The sequence below is a fragment of the Gymnodraco acuticeps genome, unplaced genomic scaffold, assembly GCF_902827175.1.
Source record: "Gymnodraco acuticeps unplaced genomic scaffold, fGymAcu1.1, whole genome shotgun sequence".
In the NCBI taxonomy this organism is placed as follows: Eukaryota; Metazoa; Chordata; class Actinopteri; order Perciformes; family Bathydraconidae; genus Gymnodraco; species Gymnodraco acuticeps.
In genome coordinates, this window is record NW_022991375.1 from 3,298,349 (window position 1) to 3,312,392 (window position 14,044).

A 14,044-nucleotide genomic window follows, 5' to 3' on the forward strand; every position below is an offset into this window, starting at 1 on the left:
ACAATAGCAACAACTTACAGACATACATAAACAAAAAGACAAAAAGCAAAACATGACACACAAGAGAAACCACGTACAGTCTGTTAAGTAACATTCAAGTAAAACATACAATCATTACAATCATTACAATTTGAGAGACAGTCGAGCAAATCAGTTTCATCAATAACAGATTCATCAATAACAAGTGCAGACCAGTTGAAAGTGAGATGATAATGCATGTTTAAACATACCCAATGATGCAAGAGATCTAATAGCAGCAGGTAAAGTATTCCAGTCTGTTGGGACTTTGAACATGAACGCTCTTCTGCCAATCAATTTTTTTGCAGAGGGGACAGAGAAATAAATCTGGACAGAATGTCTAACTTGATGAATTGGTGAGTAGGGTACAAAATACTGCTTTAAATAAGGGGGATAGTTAAGATAAATGCATTTAAATATCAGCTGAAGCCAATGTGTGTGTCTTCTTACATTTAATGAAGGCCATTTAAGTTGGTTATACATTGTGCAGTGATGTGTACGAAAAGGACAACCAAGAACAAATCTGCATAGTATATTGTAGTAGGCTTGAGTGGAGCAAGATCTGATTTATGTGCATTTTGGTAGACAACATCACAATAGAATTTATAATCTATAATCTATAAATAATTATAAATAATTATCATTATTATTATGAATTGTTATTATTATTAATTAATCTGCTTTACTTGTTGATTGACATATATACATATACACTTATATATATATATATATATATACATACACACACATACACATATATACACATGTACATACACATATACATTCACACACATACATATACAGTGGGGCAAAAAAGTATTTGGTCACAGCCACCAATTGTGCAAGTTCTCCCACTTAAAAAGATGAGAGGCCTGTAATGTTCATCCTAGGTACACTTCAACTATGAGAGACAGAATGGGGGGAAAGAATCCAGGAAATCACATTGTAGGATTTTTAATGAATTAATTGGTAAATTCCTCGGTAAAATAAGTATTTGGTCACCTACAAACAAACAAGATTTCTGGCTCTCACAGACCTGTAACTTCTTCTTTAAGAGCCTCCTCTGTCCTCCACTTGTTAACTGTATTAATGGCACCTGTTTGAACTCGTTATCAGTATAAAAGACACCTGTCCACAACCTCAAACAGTCACACTCCAAACTCCACTATGGCCAAGACCAAAGAGCTGTCAAAGGACACCAGAAACAAAATTGTAGACCTGCACCAGGCTGGGAAGACTGAATCTGCAATAGGTAAGCAGCTTGGTGTGAAGAAATCAACTGTGGGAGCAATTATTAGAAAAGGGAAGACATACAAGACCACTGATAATCTCCCTCGATCTGGGGCTCCACGCAAGATCTCACCCCGTGGGCTCAAAATGATCACAAGAACGGTGAGCAAAAATCCCAGAACCACACGGGGGGACCTAGTCAATGACCTGCAGAGAGCTGGGACCAAAGTAACAAAGGCTACCATCAGTAACACACTACGCCGCCAGGGACTCAAATCCTGCAGTGCCAGACGTGTCCCCCTGCTTAAGCCAGTACATGTCCAGGCCCGTCTGAAGTTTGCTAGAGAGCATTTAGATGATCCAGAAGAGGATTGGGAGAATGTCATATGGTCAGATGAAACCAAAATAGAACTTTTTGGTAAAAACTCAACTAGACGTGTTTGAAGGAGAAAGAATGCTGAGTTGCATCCAAAGAACACCATACCTACTGTGAAACATGGGGGTGGAAACATCATGCTTTGGGGCTGTTTTTCTGCAAAGGGAACAGGACGACTGATCCGTGTAAAGGAAAGAATGAATGAGGCCATGTATCGTGAGATTTTGAGTGACAACCTCCTTCCATCAGCAAGGGCATTGAAGATGAAACGTGGCTGGGTCTTTCAGCATGACAATGATCCCAAACACACCGCCCGGGCAACGAAGGAGTGGCTTCGTAAAAAGCATTTCAAGGTCCTGGAGTGGCCTAGCCAGTCTCCAGATCTCAACCCCATAGAAAATCTTTGGAGGGAGTTGAAAGTCTGTGTTGCCCAGCGACAGCCCCAAAACATCACTGCTCTAGAGGAGATCTGCATGGAAGAATGGGCCAAAATACCAGCAACAGTGTGTGAAAACCTTGTGAAGACTTACAGAAAACGTTTGACCTCTGTCATTGCCAACAAAGGGTATATAACAAAGTATTGAGATGAACTTTTGTTATTGACCAAATACTTATTTTCCACCATAATTTGCAAATAAATTCTTTAAAAATCAGACAATGTGATTTTCTGGATTTCTTTTTTTTTTCTTTCTCATTCTGTATCTCATAGATGAAAATTACAGGCCTCTTTCATCTTTTTAAGTGGGAGAACTTGCACAATTGGTGGCTGACTAAATACTTTTTTGCCCCACTGTACATATACATACAGTCAAACAACATTTCCTCTTGAACTGGTCGCTTTAGCTCCACATTCACACTGTTCCACAGTCTCACTCCACATGCTGAGAAATGTTCTTCTGGTTGTATGGACCCTATGAATTTCGAATTGAAATGGTCTCCTTGAAACATATTTTATCAATATAATTAGGCACAATATACCGACTAAGAATCATGTTTCCCATACTTATAGGAACCTATTAATGGATTTACCGGATAACACCTTCCACATAAAAAATAAATGGGAGTTAGAGTTGAATATTATAATTGAAGATGGGGAATGGGAAACTTTGTGTAAGGGCTGTCACAAAGGTATAAACAGTAATACGTGGAAGGAGTTTAACTGGAAGACAAAGACACGGTTCTTTAGGACACCCTTGATCATTTCCAAATGTATAGACACCCCCACAGCAAAGTATTGCTGGAGGGAGTGCGGCCTGATTGGTGACCACTCACACATATTCTGGGACTGCCCAAAGATGGTCTCTTTCTGGCATGGGGTAAAGGAGGAGATAGACAGAATTATGGGAATTGATCTACCGCTCAACTGTTTTACTCAAGTTTAATGATAGTTTATAGTTTAATGATAGTTTATTAATTGATAATTTAAACTTTATTTGCAGTAATTAATAAGATGTTCACCAAAAAGACTGAAATGTCGAATCTTTTAATAATGAATACATTATAGTTTCTATTATTGTATGGGTATTTCTGGGTTAGAACTCTTTGTCTGCATTTTTTCTATTTTCTGACATTTTTAGATCAAATCTTTATAATATTTTTTTGTTGCAGCTTTAGCTAGAACCGAGTCCTATAAATGCATAAACCTAATATTTTAAATATTTAACATGAGTGGTTATGCAAGGCCTTCTCTGCACTGTATTATTCATGTATTATTGTTCGGGGGTTTTACCAGATCACAAAATATGTTTGCTCTCCAGCCTAAAGTCAAATAATGTCCGGAGTTGATTCTCAACAAAGAAAAGTCCAACCTAAGTGACTAAAAGGCTCTCAATATGGTCACACATGTTATGTATTTCTCTATAGCGTTGAATATTTATTACAAACAGCATAGTGAGGTATCTTCATGTGTATTTTTTGTTTTACATTAACAGCCAACTACAAAATACAGACATTTGTACCAAATATTTATTAAAATCCCATATATATATATAACCTTCTGTGTTTATTTAGGGAGCCTCGTAGACATATTAGGATGCTGATAGCAAAAACAGGATTTGAAGGCCTTTAAGTGATCTCAGGTTTATACAGCTGCAGTCTTGAAGGGAGATCTGTGCAGTTAAAAAAGTGTTTGACCTAATGACACTGAAACCAGAGGTCACAGTTTAACCACAGATGTACCAGCGCTTTTATTGATCTCCCTAAACACATTATCATAGGCTACAGACACCGTACTAGAGTCCGTCCTGATTTCCAGGGTATTTCTTTTTTTATTAGAGTCATTGGGTGGAGTACCACACTGAAAACTAACTAACCTAATGATGTTTTACCACATTCAAGCACAAACACACACAAACACAAACACACACACACACACACACAAACACACACACACACACACACACACACACACACACACACACACACACACACACCCCAGGCTGGAGTTGTTAGTCTTCTCTTTCTGCTCTGCTGCTTTAATAGGCAGCGAACCCCCACCCCCCCTCCTCTCGTCCACCCCCACAAAAGCCTGATGATGTGCAGGCTCCACAGAGCTGGACTTTCAAACGATATCATTACCATTTCAAAGAACCTGCTGCTGCCTTATGGACCTACAAGCTGTGGCATGTTATATGGAGCAGGACGTTGTTTGCAACAAACTAAATCACCCTACATCTTTTTTCATAAATCTAAATCACAACCAACGTATGTCACGCCTTCCTGAGTCAGCCGGGTGTGTATCATTTCAATGAGAGAAAAGGCATCAATGCAGGGTGTGTATCCTCAGATGTTGCAGGGTTTCCTGTCAGGCATCGCTACCACTTAGATTTGATCTGAAAACGCTACCACTCAGTGTTAAAAGTCTTGTTTGCACTGCTGTCAATTAAACAGCAGATATACAGCAGGGAGGGAGGGACTGAATCACATGAAGGCATTCACACTGAACAAGAGTCCAACACTTTGGAGGACGTTACTCTCATTAGATAAGTTATTTCCAAAAAAGGAAGGAGTGGTCCCACACGGTGCAGGAGGGAATTTGTCAGCCACAAACACACACACTTAAACGCCCAGCGGTTCCTGCTGCAACATTAATGTCCTCATTTATCCTCTTATGCACAAATGTCAACCTTTGTCAGCCTCTATCCCGTGCTCTCCTTTTCTCCCCATTTAGATGCCCTCCACACCTTCACTGACTCCCTCCCATTCTCCAGTGTTTACTCTCCTTTGTGTTTCATTCCTTTAACCCCATTCATTCCTCCACACCTACCTACCCTCTCCCCAATTTGTCTGTATTCCCCTCACAGTGCAACTAATCATATCCAGCTCACCACCTCTCCCCCCCCCCTCCCCTTATCCTGCATAGATATTGCAAATTTCTCTACCCCATCTTCCTCTCATTTGTTTTGTTTCATTTCACTGTCTTTTTTTCCGCTTCTCTCCTCTGCTTGGGGATCCTCCAGTGACATCACTCCTACAGTTACCATGGTTTCGGGGGAAGGGACCGTAATAACTGTTTGGATCAAACAGATAGGACTGGTGATGTTGCATCTCACGATAAAAACAACTAAAGAGACCTGAGGCATTCAAATTCAATTGTTCTTTATTGTAGGATCGTGACATAGTTTATGGTTTTAGATGAAACCATGTTGTGTGTGTGTGTGTGTGTGTGTGGGGGGGGGGGGGTCTTCAGGTCAGTGATAACGATGGATCTGTCTGAATGAACAAGTTCTCGTCGTACAAGTCTTCATCCAGGTCTCCTTCCTCTTCTGTGAAATATGTCGGGAAAGGAGGGTTGATCAGGGAGGACTTCCTGTTTGGTAGTATAGAATCTCTCACCTGGAACACACAACACACTTTTTTAAAGCTTCATAACTTTTAATTATTACTGAAACAACTGAGTGACATCATGTATTTTCTAGTTGCTTTCAACTTTAAAATCTTTATTGTTAGTTGTGTAAAAGAAATGTGGATTTACCAGCTTGTCAATTTGTGGATGTATTGTTTGTCTGTGCTTGATTTCATTATAATAAGGATATCATTGGGTTTTGGTTAAACAAAACAAGCGCTGTGTTAAAGCCACTATTTTCAAACTTTAGAAAATCAAATCTATTCAGAATCAATCTGATTCTGTCATCCCCTGAAGAAGCATAATAAAACATTACACATTTAGATGTTAATCATTACAATACAGGGGAAACTATTAACAAAACAAGTCAATTAGTAATGTCATTGTAAACAATACTACAATCAATTATAACCTAATTGTGTTTGTCCTAATCATTTACTCTCCCTCTGCATCCCCAGTCTGAGAAGCACTGCGCTTATTGAAAAATACATTAAAAAAAGTCTTTGTTATTATTAAAACTACAACATTATAATCAATAATGAAGAATACTGTTTATTGCATTGCCTTCTATTAATTGTAATCAATAGAACATAATAATCCTCATTAACATATGGCTGCATAGAATATCAAAAACAAACAATAGTGCATTTGAGTGTGTGTGTGTGTGCGCACGTGTGTGTGTGTGTGTGTGTGTGCGCACGTGTGTGTGTGTGCGTGTGTGTGTGTGTGTGTGTGCGTGTGTGTGTGTGTGTGCGTGTGGGGGGGTGTGTGTGAGGGTAGGACAGCTGAGCTGGTTGAAATGCAATGCACATTTGTATTCATTATCGCTTGTCTGCAAAAAGAATAATAGGCTGTGTGTGTGTGTGTGTGTGTGTGTGTACACGAACGCAACATGCTGAGTAGGAGAAGGATGCTGCTGATATTTCTAACATCATTAAGGGGCGCGCTCCCATTCTCCCCCTTCACAGAAATACACACAAACACACACACACACGCTGCTGATCCAGCACGGAGTCAATGAAGATGGATCACACAGTCTTGCAGGTGTGACGGTGTCTTACAGGTGCAAGGTCGCTCGTCTCTGTCACAACACTAATCATGCTGGGATTGACCTTCGACATCATAAGTGTGTATATGATTATTTTTACCTTCAACACGCAGTTCCTGTGTCCGGGCACCGAGCCGTTCACATACAGCACGTTGTACTTGGTATTGACCCTCCATACCTGCAGGAGAGGAGGATGCAGATGAGAGTATTGAACTGAAATTGCAGTCAAGGACAAACAAGGTCAAAAATAGGACTGTGTGTGTTTGTCCTTGTGAGTGAGAGTGTGTGTGTGTGTGTGTGTGTGTGTGTGTGTGTGTGTGTGTGTGTGTGTGTGTGTGTGTACCTTCAGCCCATGAGCTGTGATGGAGATGTTTCCCATCATGCCGGGCATCTTTTTCCCTTTGAACACTTTGGCTGCATCCTAGACGCAGATGATAAAAGACACGCGCTCGTATTAGTTGGGAGTCATTATGGGAAGCCAACTGTTCATGTCTGGCAAGGATAAGCGTCTTACACAGTGTGTGTGTGTGTGTGTGTGTGTGTGTGTGTGTGTGTGTGTGTGTGTGTGTGTGTGTGTGTGTGTGTGTGTCTTACTCCAGGCCCAGAAGCTCCCGGTCTGCGGTGAGTTTTGGTTGAGCCGTGGGTGGCTGGCTGACCTTTGAACCCGTACCGCTTCATTACACCTTGAAAGCCCTTACCGATGCTACACACAAGAATCATATTTTCAGGGTACGTTGAAGAATGATGACTTGTTGCCTCAGAGGATAATAACACAAAAAGAGATCTATTTTCAAAACATGCTGCTGGCCCAAAAAGAGAAGAGGAAGCGCCAGCAAGGATGGAAAGCCGGCATAACAGGACTTACGATTTGGCGGTGATGTCCACATATTGGCCTGGACGGAAATGTGCCGCAAACAGAGGAGTGCCTGCACACACAACAACGAGTTACGTTATGGAATGTGTACAATCAAAGAAAATGATATTGTGGTACGTGAAAAAAGTACCAAATAGTATTTCCCATTTCAAGCTAGTGCCGTGTGTATACCTGGCTTGATGATGGCATTGTCTGAGACTTTAAAAGTGGTGACTTTCTGTTTCGGAGGCACCCCCGCATTCCTGAACATCTCCATGTGCTCTTCAGACTTCTGCCAATCACGATGATGGAGAGAAAAGAAATGTGAGGATGGAAGGAAGGGAGATGAAGTGTTGAACGAACAGCAGTTGGACTTTGGCATTTTAAATTAACTGTGGGCCTGTTACAACTGGACAGGAGCCAAGCACACGCACACACACACACACACAGGCAGGCAGACATACGCACGAACACTTGGCAATGAGCGTCTCTGACATTTGCTTTCATACAGCTCGCTCTCATCTCAGCCCATCCACTCACTCTATACTCTCTCCCTTTCAACAGAAGGGTGAAAACCAGCCTGCCAAAGTTCGTCACTCTCACAAACTCTGCCTCTGACTGAGGAGTGATGTGGCTGTGTGAGGGGGATCCTGAACGACAACACTCAATGAATAAATCACGCTTTGATTCAGTCACCTTGCTCATTTGTTTCCTCCTTAAAAAGTCAAACAAATCCATGTCATGCATTCTAAAAAGGGCTGACTTCCTTCAACTTCTTTAGAAATGTTTATCCGTTTTTGAGAAGTGTTTTTGCGATGGAGGTGAGATATGCGGTGAGTTTATTACAGTCACGAAAGACACTTCTCAAATGCGTGTGTGCTTGTCGTGGTTGGCAGTGATATCTGATTGGATCCTGTTTATTTTGACACCTAAGATGAAGTATAGTCACTAATGGTTAGTGGGTGAGTATAATCTCCCAGCAATGGATCTGTATTCATAAAAGGTCTGAGAGCCTGGAGGCTGATATGAGCTCAATGCTACGGGGAAATGACAAAACTCAGTTATGCTTCCATAAAGCTGTCAGACTGATTCGATTTCTTTATGATTATGAAATGTAGCCAGAACTCAAATGAACAAAAATGGACATTGTGATATGATTATGGATTTGGCACTGGCTGCTCTGCCGGTATTATATGGAGCGTAGTGATAAGATATGATATTCTCAAGCGTTACAATTCAGTACAAATTAAAGCATTTAACAATATCTTAGTTTCAACCTTATTAAGGATTGTTTTGATTAATATTAAAAGTAAAGTAATTATCTAACATGCTGAGATTTGTAGTGCAGGCCTTATTTAATAAATAATAATTCAAACAAAAAACGGTACATTAATGGATAATGATAATAGCAATAGTTTGTTCATCTGTAAAGCCCACCGAGACAAACGTATTTTGTGATGTTGGGCGATATAAATAAACTCTGATCTGATAACGATAATAGACGGGGAGTTTTCTAAGGTTATCCTCAAAGCTATTTTCTTGTCTTTCTAAAGTGTGCTTTTTAAAAACATGCCATAACTATTTTTCTCTATCAACTTCTGAGGGAAAGATCAACTTTCTTTAGCTGCTTAAAGCTCCATGACATTCATCAGCTTGTCTCTGACTTTGTCTGCTGTTTGGTGGTGAGCAGATGTAAGGATTTTTAGAACTTTTTTATTAAAATAGCTGCCTGTTGGGCCCGAAAACATGAGCGGTGAAAATGAACCAAAATATTGTCATTAAAAGGTGCATCAAGACAGCAAAAATATGAGCTGAAACTTGATGTAAAGCTCTATACTCTTTTCTAAAGGTTCATGACTTTGAGTCACCCTTTCAAATGGCCCTTTGACGCATTATTATTAGAAAAAATATTGATGAAAGCTAGTTAAAGAACAAATAACAGCAATAAGAATTTACCTAAGCAACATCATATGTCAAAACACCGAATTCAGTGAAGATAAAACCCTTATACATGTATTTGTTGACGTTATTAAGAAGTATTTCTTACAAAGAATGGTGATACGTTCTTCCCTCCTACCAAGAGGGCAGCTGTGTGTCCATTAAATTCTTCCTTGGACAGATGCTTAATTACATGGCAGTCCTGCACCTGAAAAAAGAACAGAGGCTGGATTAACACAAGTTATAGTCACTGTGCCATTTGTTTTGTTCTGCCCTACAACATACACAAACATCTAATTATTCAAGTCCCTATTGAAATATGTACATTTGGAAAATCAGTATATCACTACATTTAGGGCAGGGAAAGAAGAGGAAAATATAAACGCAAAAATCGAAGGTAAACCTATAATATATGAATTCATTACATTATGACATATTTTCAGTTTTGCTTCAGATAGAAGTCCCACAATGCTGAAGTCGTGAGAGTACTTTCACCCTGAGAAAGGGTTTTGAAATACTTTCCATCTAGCACAGCCTGTTCCTGTATCAGCTAAACGGAAGAAAAATGACTGAATGTGATGAAAGTGAATCATCAGATGGGGAACGAACTTTTGGAACGACCTTGAATGTGAGATTAAGAGGCAGGGATGAGAAATACAAAGAAAGTCTGACTATTAACATTTTACTGAAATTGCAGTAGGAGTTTGTGATGCTACTCACTTCCGTATATCAGTTTCATTAAAAGGGTAGAGCGAACACATTCTGACATCAATTGAGTTCACTGACAGACTAGTTGGTGTCATTTCAAACATGATCTGAATAAACCTGACTTTAAATACATCCTCTCTGCACCTTGCATGTTTAAAGACTGCAGGTGAGATTGCAAGGTGTTCAATATTTGCTAAATAATCTGCTTTTCTCACACGCAGGTCATTTCATCATGGACCACAAATAGGCATTATCGGACCTAAAGAATACCAAATACTTTTGGATGGAAAGCTTAGGTACAACAAAAAAGGCAACGGAGAGGTGTGTGTGTTAGGGCTGCTCGATTATGGCAAAAATCATAATCTTGACTATTTGGGTCAATAATTGTAATTGTGATTATTAAATGTGATTATTCATTGACTTTGAAAACATCTATTTATTGGAGAAAATAAATGTGAACAGTATGTTTTTAAGAGTTGATTACCCTGAACTTTAAGTATAATTCAAATGAATTTTTTTTTTTTAAAAGTCAAAAAAATAAAAAGTCATAATAATAAAAAAATTATCGTTTTATTTCGATTACGTTGTTTTCGCAATCGTTGCAAGCCATAATCGTAATCGCGATTAAAATACGATTAATTGAGCAGCCCTAGTGTGTGTGTTACCTGTAACAAGGTGACAACGTGTTTTTCTCCCGCTTTCGTCCAGATAGGAGCCATCCCCAACTTCACAGCTACTAATCCAACTCTCCGACTGCCTGTAAAGAGGAACAAATATAAACAGTTTAATTGGGAGCAAACAGGAAGAGGTGCATCATTTTAACAGCTCTCCCTTCTCCCGACACCCACCCTCTGCCCAGTCATGGCGCTCCCAGGGCTCATCTTTGAGCGGGTTGAGCTTCTCAGCCGTTTGACTCCTGTATTCCTCCGCTATGGTCTTCCTCATGAACTCCTGGTTGTCCTCTGTGAGGTGTTCATCAAACCACGTTGTGGTCTTTACTGTCCTGAAAAGAAACACTGAATGTGCGGGACTGCAAGAAAAAGAGAAAGATGACAGTCAGATCAATAAGGGTCAGACATATCCACAGCTGTGACCGATCAATACAAGAGTGTTGCACGCAATGCAAATGTGCTTATTTATATCAGGGAACTAAAGATGACTTTGCTTGTTCATTATTTCATCTATATATTAAAAAAATTCAATTAGATGTCATTTAAGTTAGAGACCATCCCAATTTCCTACAATATGAGGTGACGAATTTGTAGAGTTCATATTGTCTGATGCACAGCTTCAAACAAATGCCATTTACAATCAAGATATTTTTTTTTACCACAAAACAACTCATTTTCGGAGAATCCTATCTCAGGGCTGATTTATGAATTCACTGCATAACCTTAACTGAAAGGTGCCTTGTTGCTTCACGTCTCTTACTACTCACTTTAGCTTAGCGAGTCAGTTTAGTCACTGCAGCGTCCTTGCTAATAGGTAACACCAGGTTTAGGTCCACACATTGATATGGACAGTTTATGCATTTTGGCTTTATGACGATTCAAAGACAGAAAATAAAAATATGAGGTCTGATTAAACCCTGTTGACCTTCTGACGTCTGCCCACGTCTTTTTGCAGATGGCTATCAAGATATTACTCATTTATTACTGACAAGACTGGGACTGTGGTGTGGTTAATCCGTTCAGTAGTCTTGCAGAATACTAAAAATATCTAAGGAAGAAGAATTTAGCATACATGAAAAACACTACACAAAATGCATGGAGAACCGTAGGAGATATTTGCAATAGTATGATATATATATTATAGATATAACACTCAACTTCACAGGCAGTGGTGGAAGAAGTAGTCAGATGTGTTACTTAAGTAAAAGTAGCAATACTATACTTAAAAAAAGACCTACATTCAAAATCGTACTTGGAGTAAAAGTACAAAAGTATCAGCATCAAAATATACTTAAGGTACCAATGTGTTTTTATCACAACTGTTACATGTAGAGCTAATTTGAATAACTTGATATACTGCGTATATCTTAAGATATGAATATATATCTCAAAGTTTATAAAATAACTGATTTATATTAGCTAATAATCTAAACCTAAAAAGTAACTAATTTAGCAACACAAGCTGTCAAATAAATGTAGTGGAGTAAGAAGTACAATATTGGCTTTTAAAATGTAGTGGAGTATTAGTTTAAAGTAGCAAAAACTGAGAATACTCAGGTAAAGTACAAATCATTGTATTTAAGTACAGTACTTGAGTAAATGGATTTTGTTACATTACACCACTGGTCACAGGTAAGCAGAGGAAATTAAGCTAGCTTTAGCTTTACTCAAATGACTAAATTATCTCATAAAGCCAGTTTCTTAACACATCATTGGCTTGGTTTAAAACAGCAAAGGGCAGTAAATACATAAACTGCACCTCTCATTAACGACAGCGACCTACTTTAGATAAGCTTACATTACATACTGAAGCTACAGTTACATTAGCACAACATCCAGTTAGCATTAGCATCACCTTTCAGCTGCTGCTCGGAGAGAGATGAGCCCAGGGCCCCGCTGAAGAAGAAACCGACCGCTCCACGCCAACATTGCGCTGTTTAATATACACACTGTCACATAAATAAAAAATATATACACATAAACTAGAGGCGCATGGGGTCTAACAACATCAGAAAAACCATGCCTTCCTTTTCGTCCTGTCCTAATGTCACCCTGGAAACTTCCGGTGCGTAACTAAATAGTTCCGCCATACAGAGGGTCACAAAAAAGGTTCCGCATCGTGCTGACAGATATACGTTTTTTAATCTATTCAATCTCTTACCAAAAAAGCTATGAAACTATTATGTTTATATGAATATATATTTGTTGACGGCTTGGTTCATAAGCCCCAACAGGAACTAAAACAATTAGTTATTTCTTGACCTTGGAAACAAAGTTGACAGAGCAGTTTCACCTTGAGGTCATTTCACATAGAAGTTCTGGAGCTATGAATGCAGAAACAATAATAAAGAAACTATATTGAAAAAAGCGAAATAAATGTTATTGTTATTTCTTATCAAATATCAAATAAAACATGTACTATTAATTTGGGGCACCTATATAGTGGTCTACTGAATTACAGTATAATACTGTACAGTGTACTGTACTGTTTTTTGAAAATCATTGTCACTTCTTTTGCACCCATGTCCCAGTTAATATATATGTACAGTATGGCTTTAGAGAATAATAGGTGTTGTAAAAGGCAAGAACATAAAAGTACAGAAGGTGCAATATGCCTTTATACAACTAATCGTCTCTGTAAGTATTTTTGATATTTGTCTCTGAAACAGATATCCGGAGGCTCGTGTGGTGAATACTGATCTGACTGTCAGATACGAGGCACGTATGGAGTGCACTCTTAGAAAAGCCTAACTTTGGTTTCCCATAATTAACTAAATGTAGGTCTGTGGGATAATTTATTCTTGCATTTTAATGTCTGCCTGGGAGATTTAGAGAGACTGAAAGAGAGATGTCAAAGAGTCATGACCCAGAACTCCATTAGAGACACTGCCAAAAACACTTAATTTACACAGACACGCACACACGCACACACGCGCACACACACACACACACACACACACACACACACACACACACACACACACACACACACACACACACACACACACACACACACACACACACAGAGATCTGCTTCTACAAATAGTATTCAGTGCAAACAGAGAAATAGGAGCTTACATGGAAAATAATTAAATAGACTACAGTATATTTGTATTATTCTAGATTATATCCCCACCCTGGATACCTGAACACATTTAGCTTTTTCTCAGGAGGAATACACTTAACCTTACATTGATTATAATCACTGCATACTCATATTTTAATCTAAATATAAAGTTGAATGTGTTTCCAAATTGTCCCAAAAGGGGAAGTCCCAATTTTGCATCAATTTGAACAATATTCCACCAACATGTTTAATACAATTATAAATGCACGCAAATATCAGATCACACAAGAG

At 38.9% G+C, this 14,044-nt stretch overlaps 2 protein-coding genes across 2 annotated transcripts in view; both read right to left on the minus strand.

Annotated features, from left to right (window-relative positions):
- Window positions 1–14,044, minus strand: part of si:ch211-193k19.2 (uncharacterized protein LOC100034574 homolog) — a 1,126,861-nt gene that overhangs the window by 25,705 nt on the left and 1,087,112 nt on the right. The gene's annotated exons all lie outside the window — the stretch shown is intronic.
- On the minus strand, window positions 5,205–12,764 carry mrpl3 (mitochondrial ribosomal protein L3). Its single transcript, XM_034241017.1, has 10 exons — window positions 12,542–12,764; window positions 10,864–11,045; window positions 10,681–10,772; window positions 9,417–9,515; window positions 7,562–7,661; window positions 7,382–7,442; window positions 7,111–7,219; window positions 6,860–6,937; window positions 6,617–6,694; window positions 5,205–5,458 (listed from the first exon to the last, which is right to left on the minus strand). Exons 1-10 carry the CDS (start codon window positions 12,613–12,615, stop codon window positions 5,309–5,311), a joined length of 1,023 nt encoding a protein of 340 aa, XP_034096908.1. The 5' UTR covers window positions 12,616–12,764; the 3' UTR covers window positions 5,205–5,308.

What these genes read in the sequence shown, in the direction of transcription:
- mrpl3 (XM_034241017.1), bottom strand. Translation starts at nt 12,615, where the DNA reads ATGTTGGCGTGGAGCGGTCGGTTTCTTCTTCAGCGGGGCCCTGGGCTC. An exon ending in GCGCCATGACTGGGCAGAGG is followed by an intron (nt 10,773 to 10,863) that starts GTGGGTGTCGGG and finishes TCCTCTTTACAG; the next exon opens with GCAGTCGGAGAGTTGGATTA. An exon ending in ACAGGAACTGCGTGTTGAAG is followed by an intron (nt 5,459 to 6,616) that starts GTAAAAATAATC and finishes TGTGTGTTCCAG; the next exon opens with GTGAGAGATTCTATACTACC.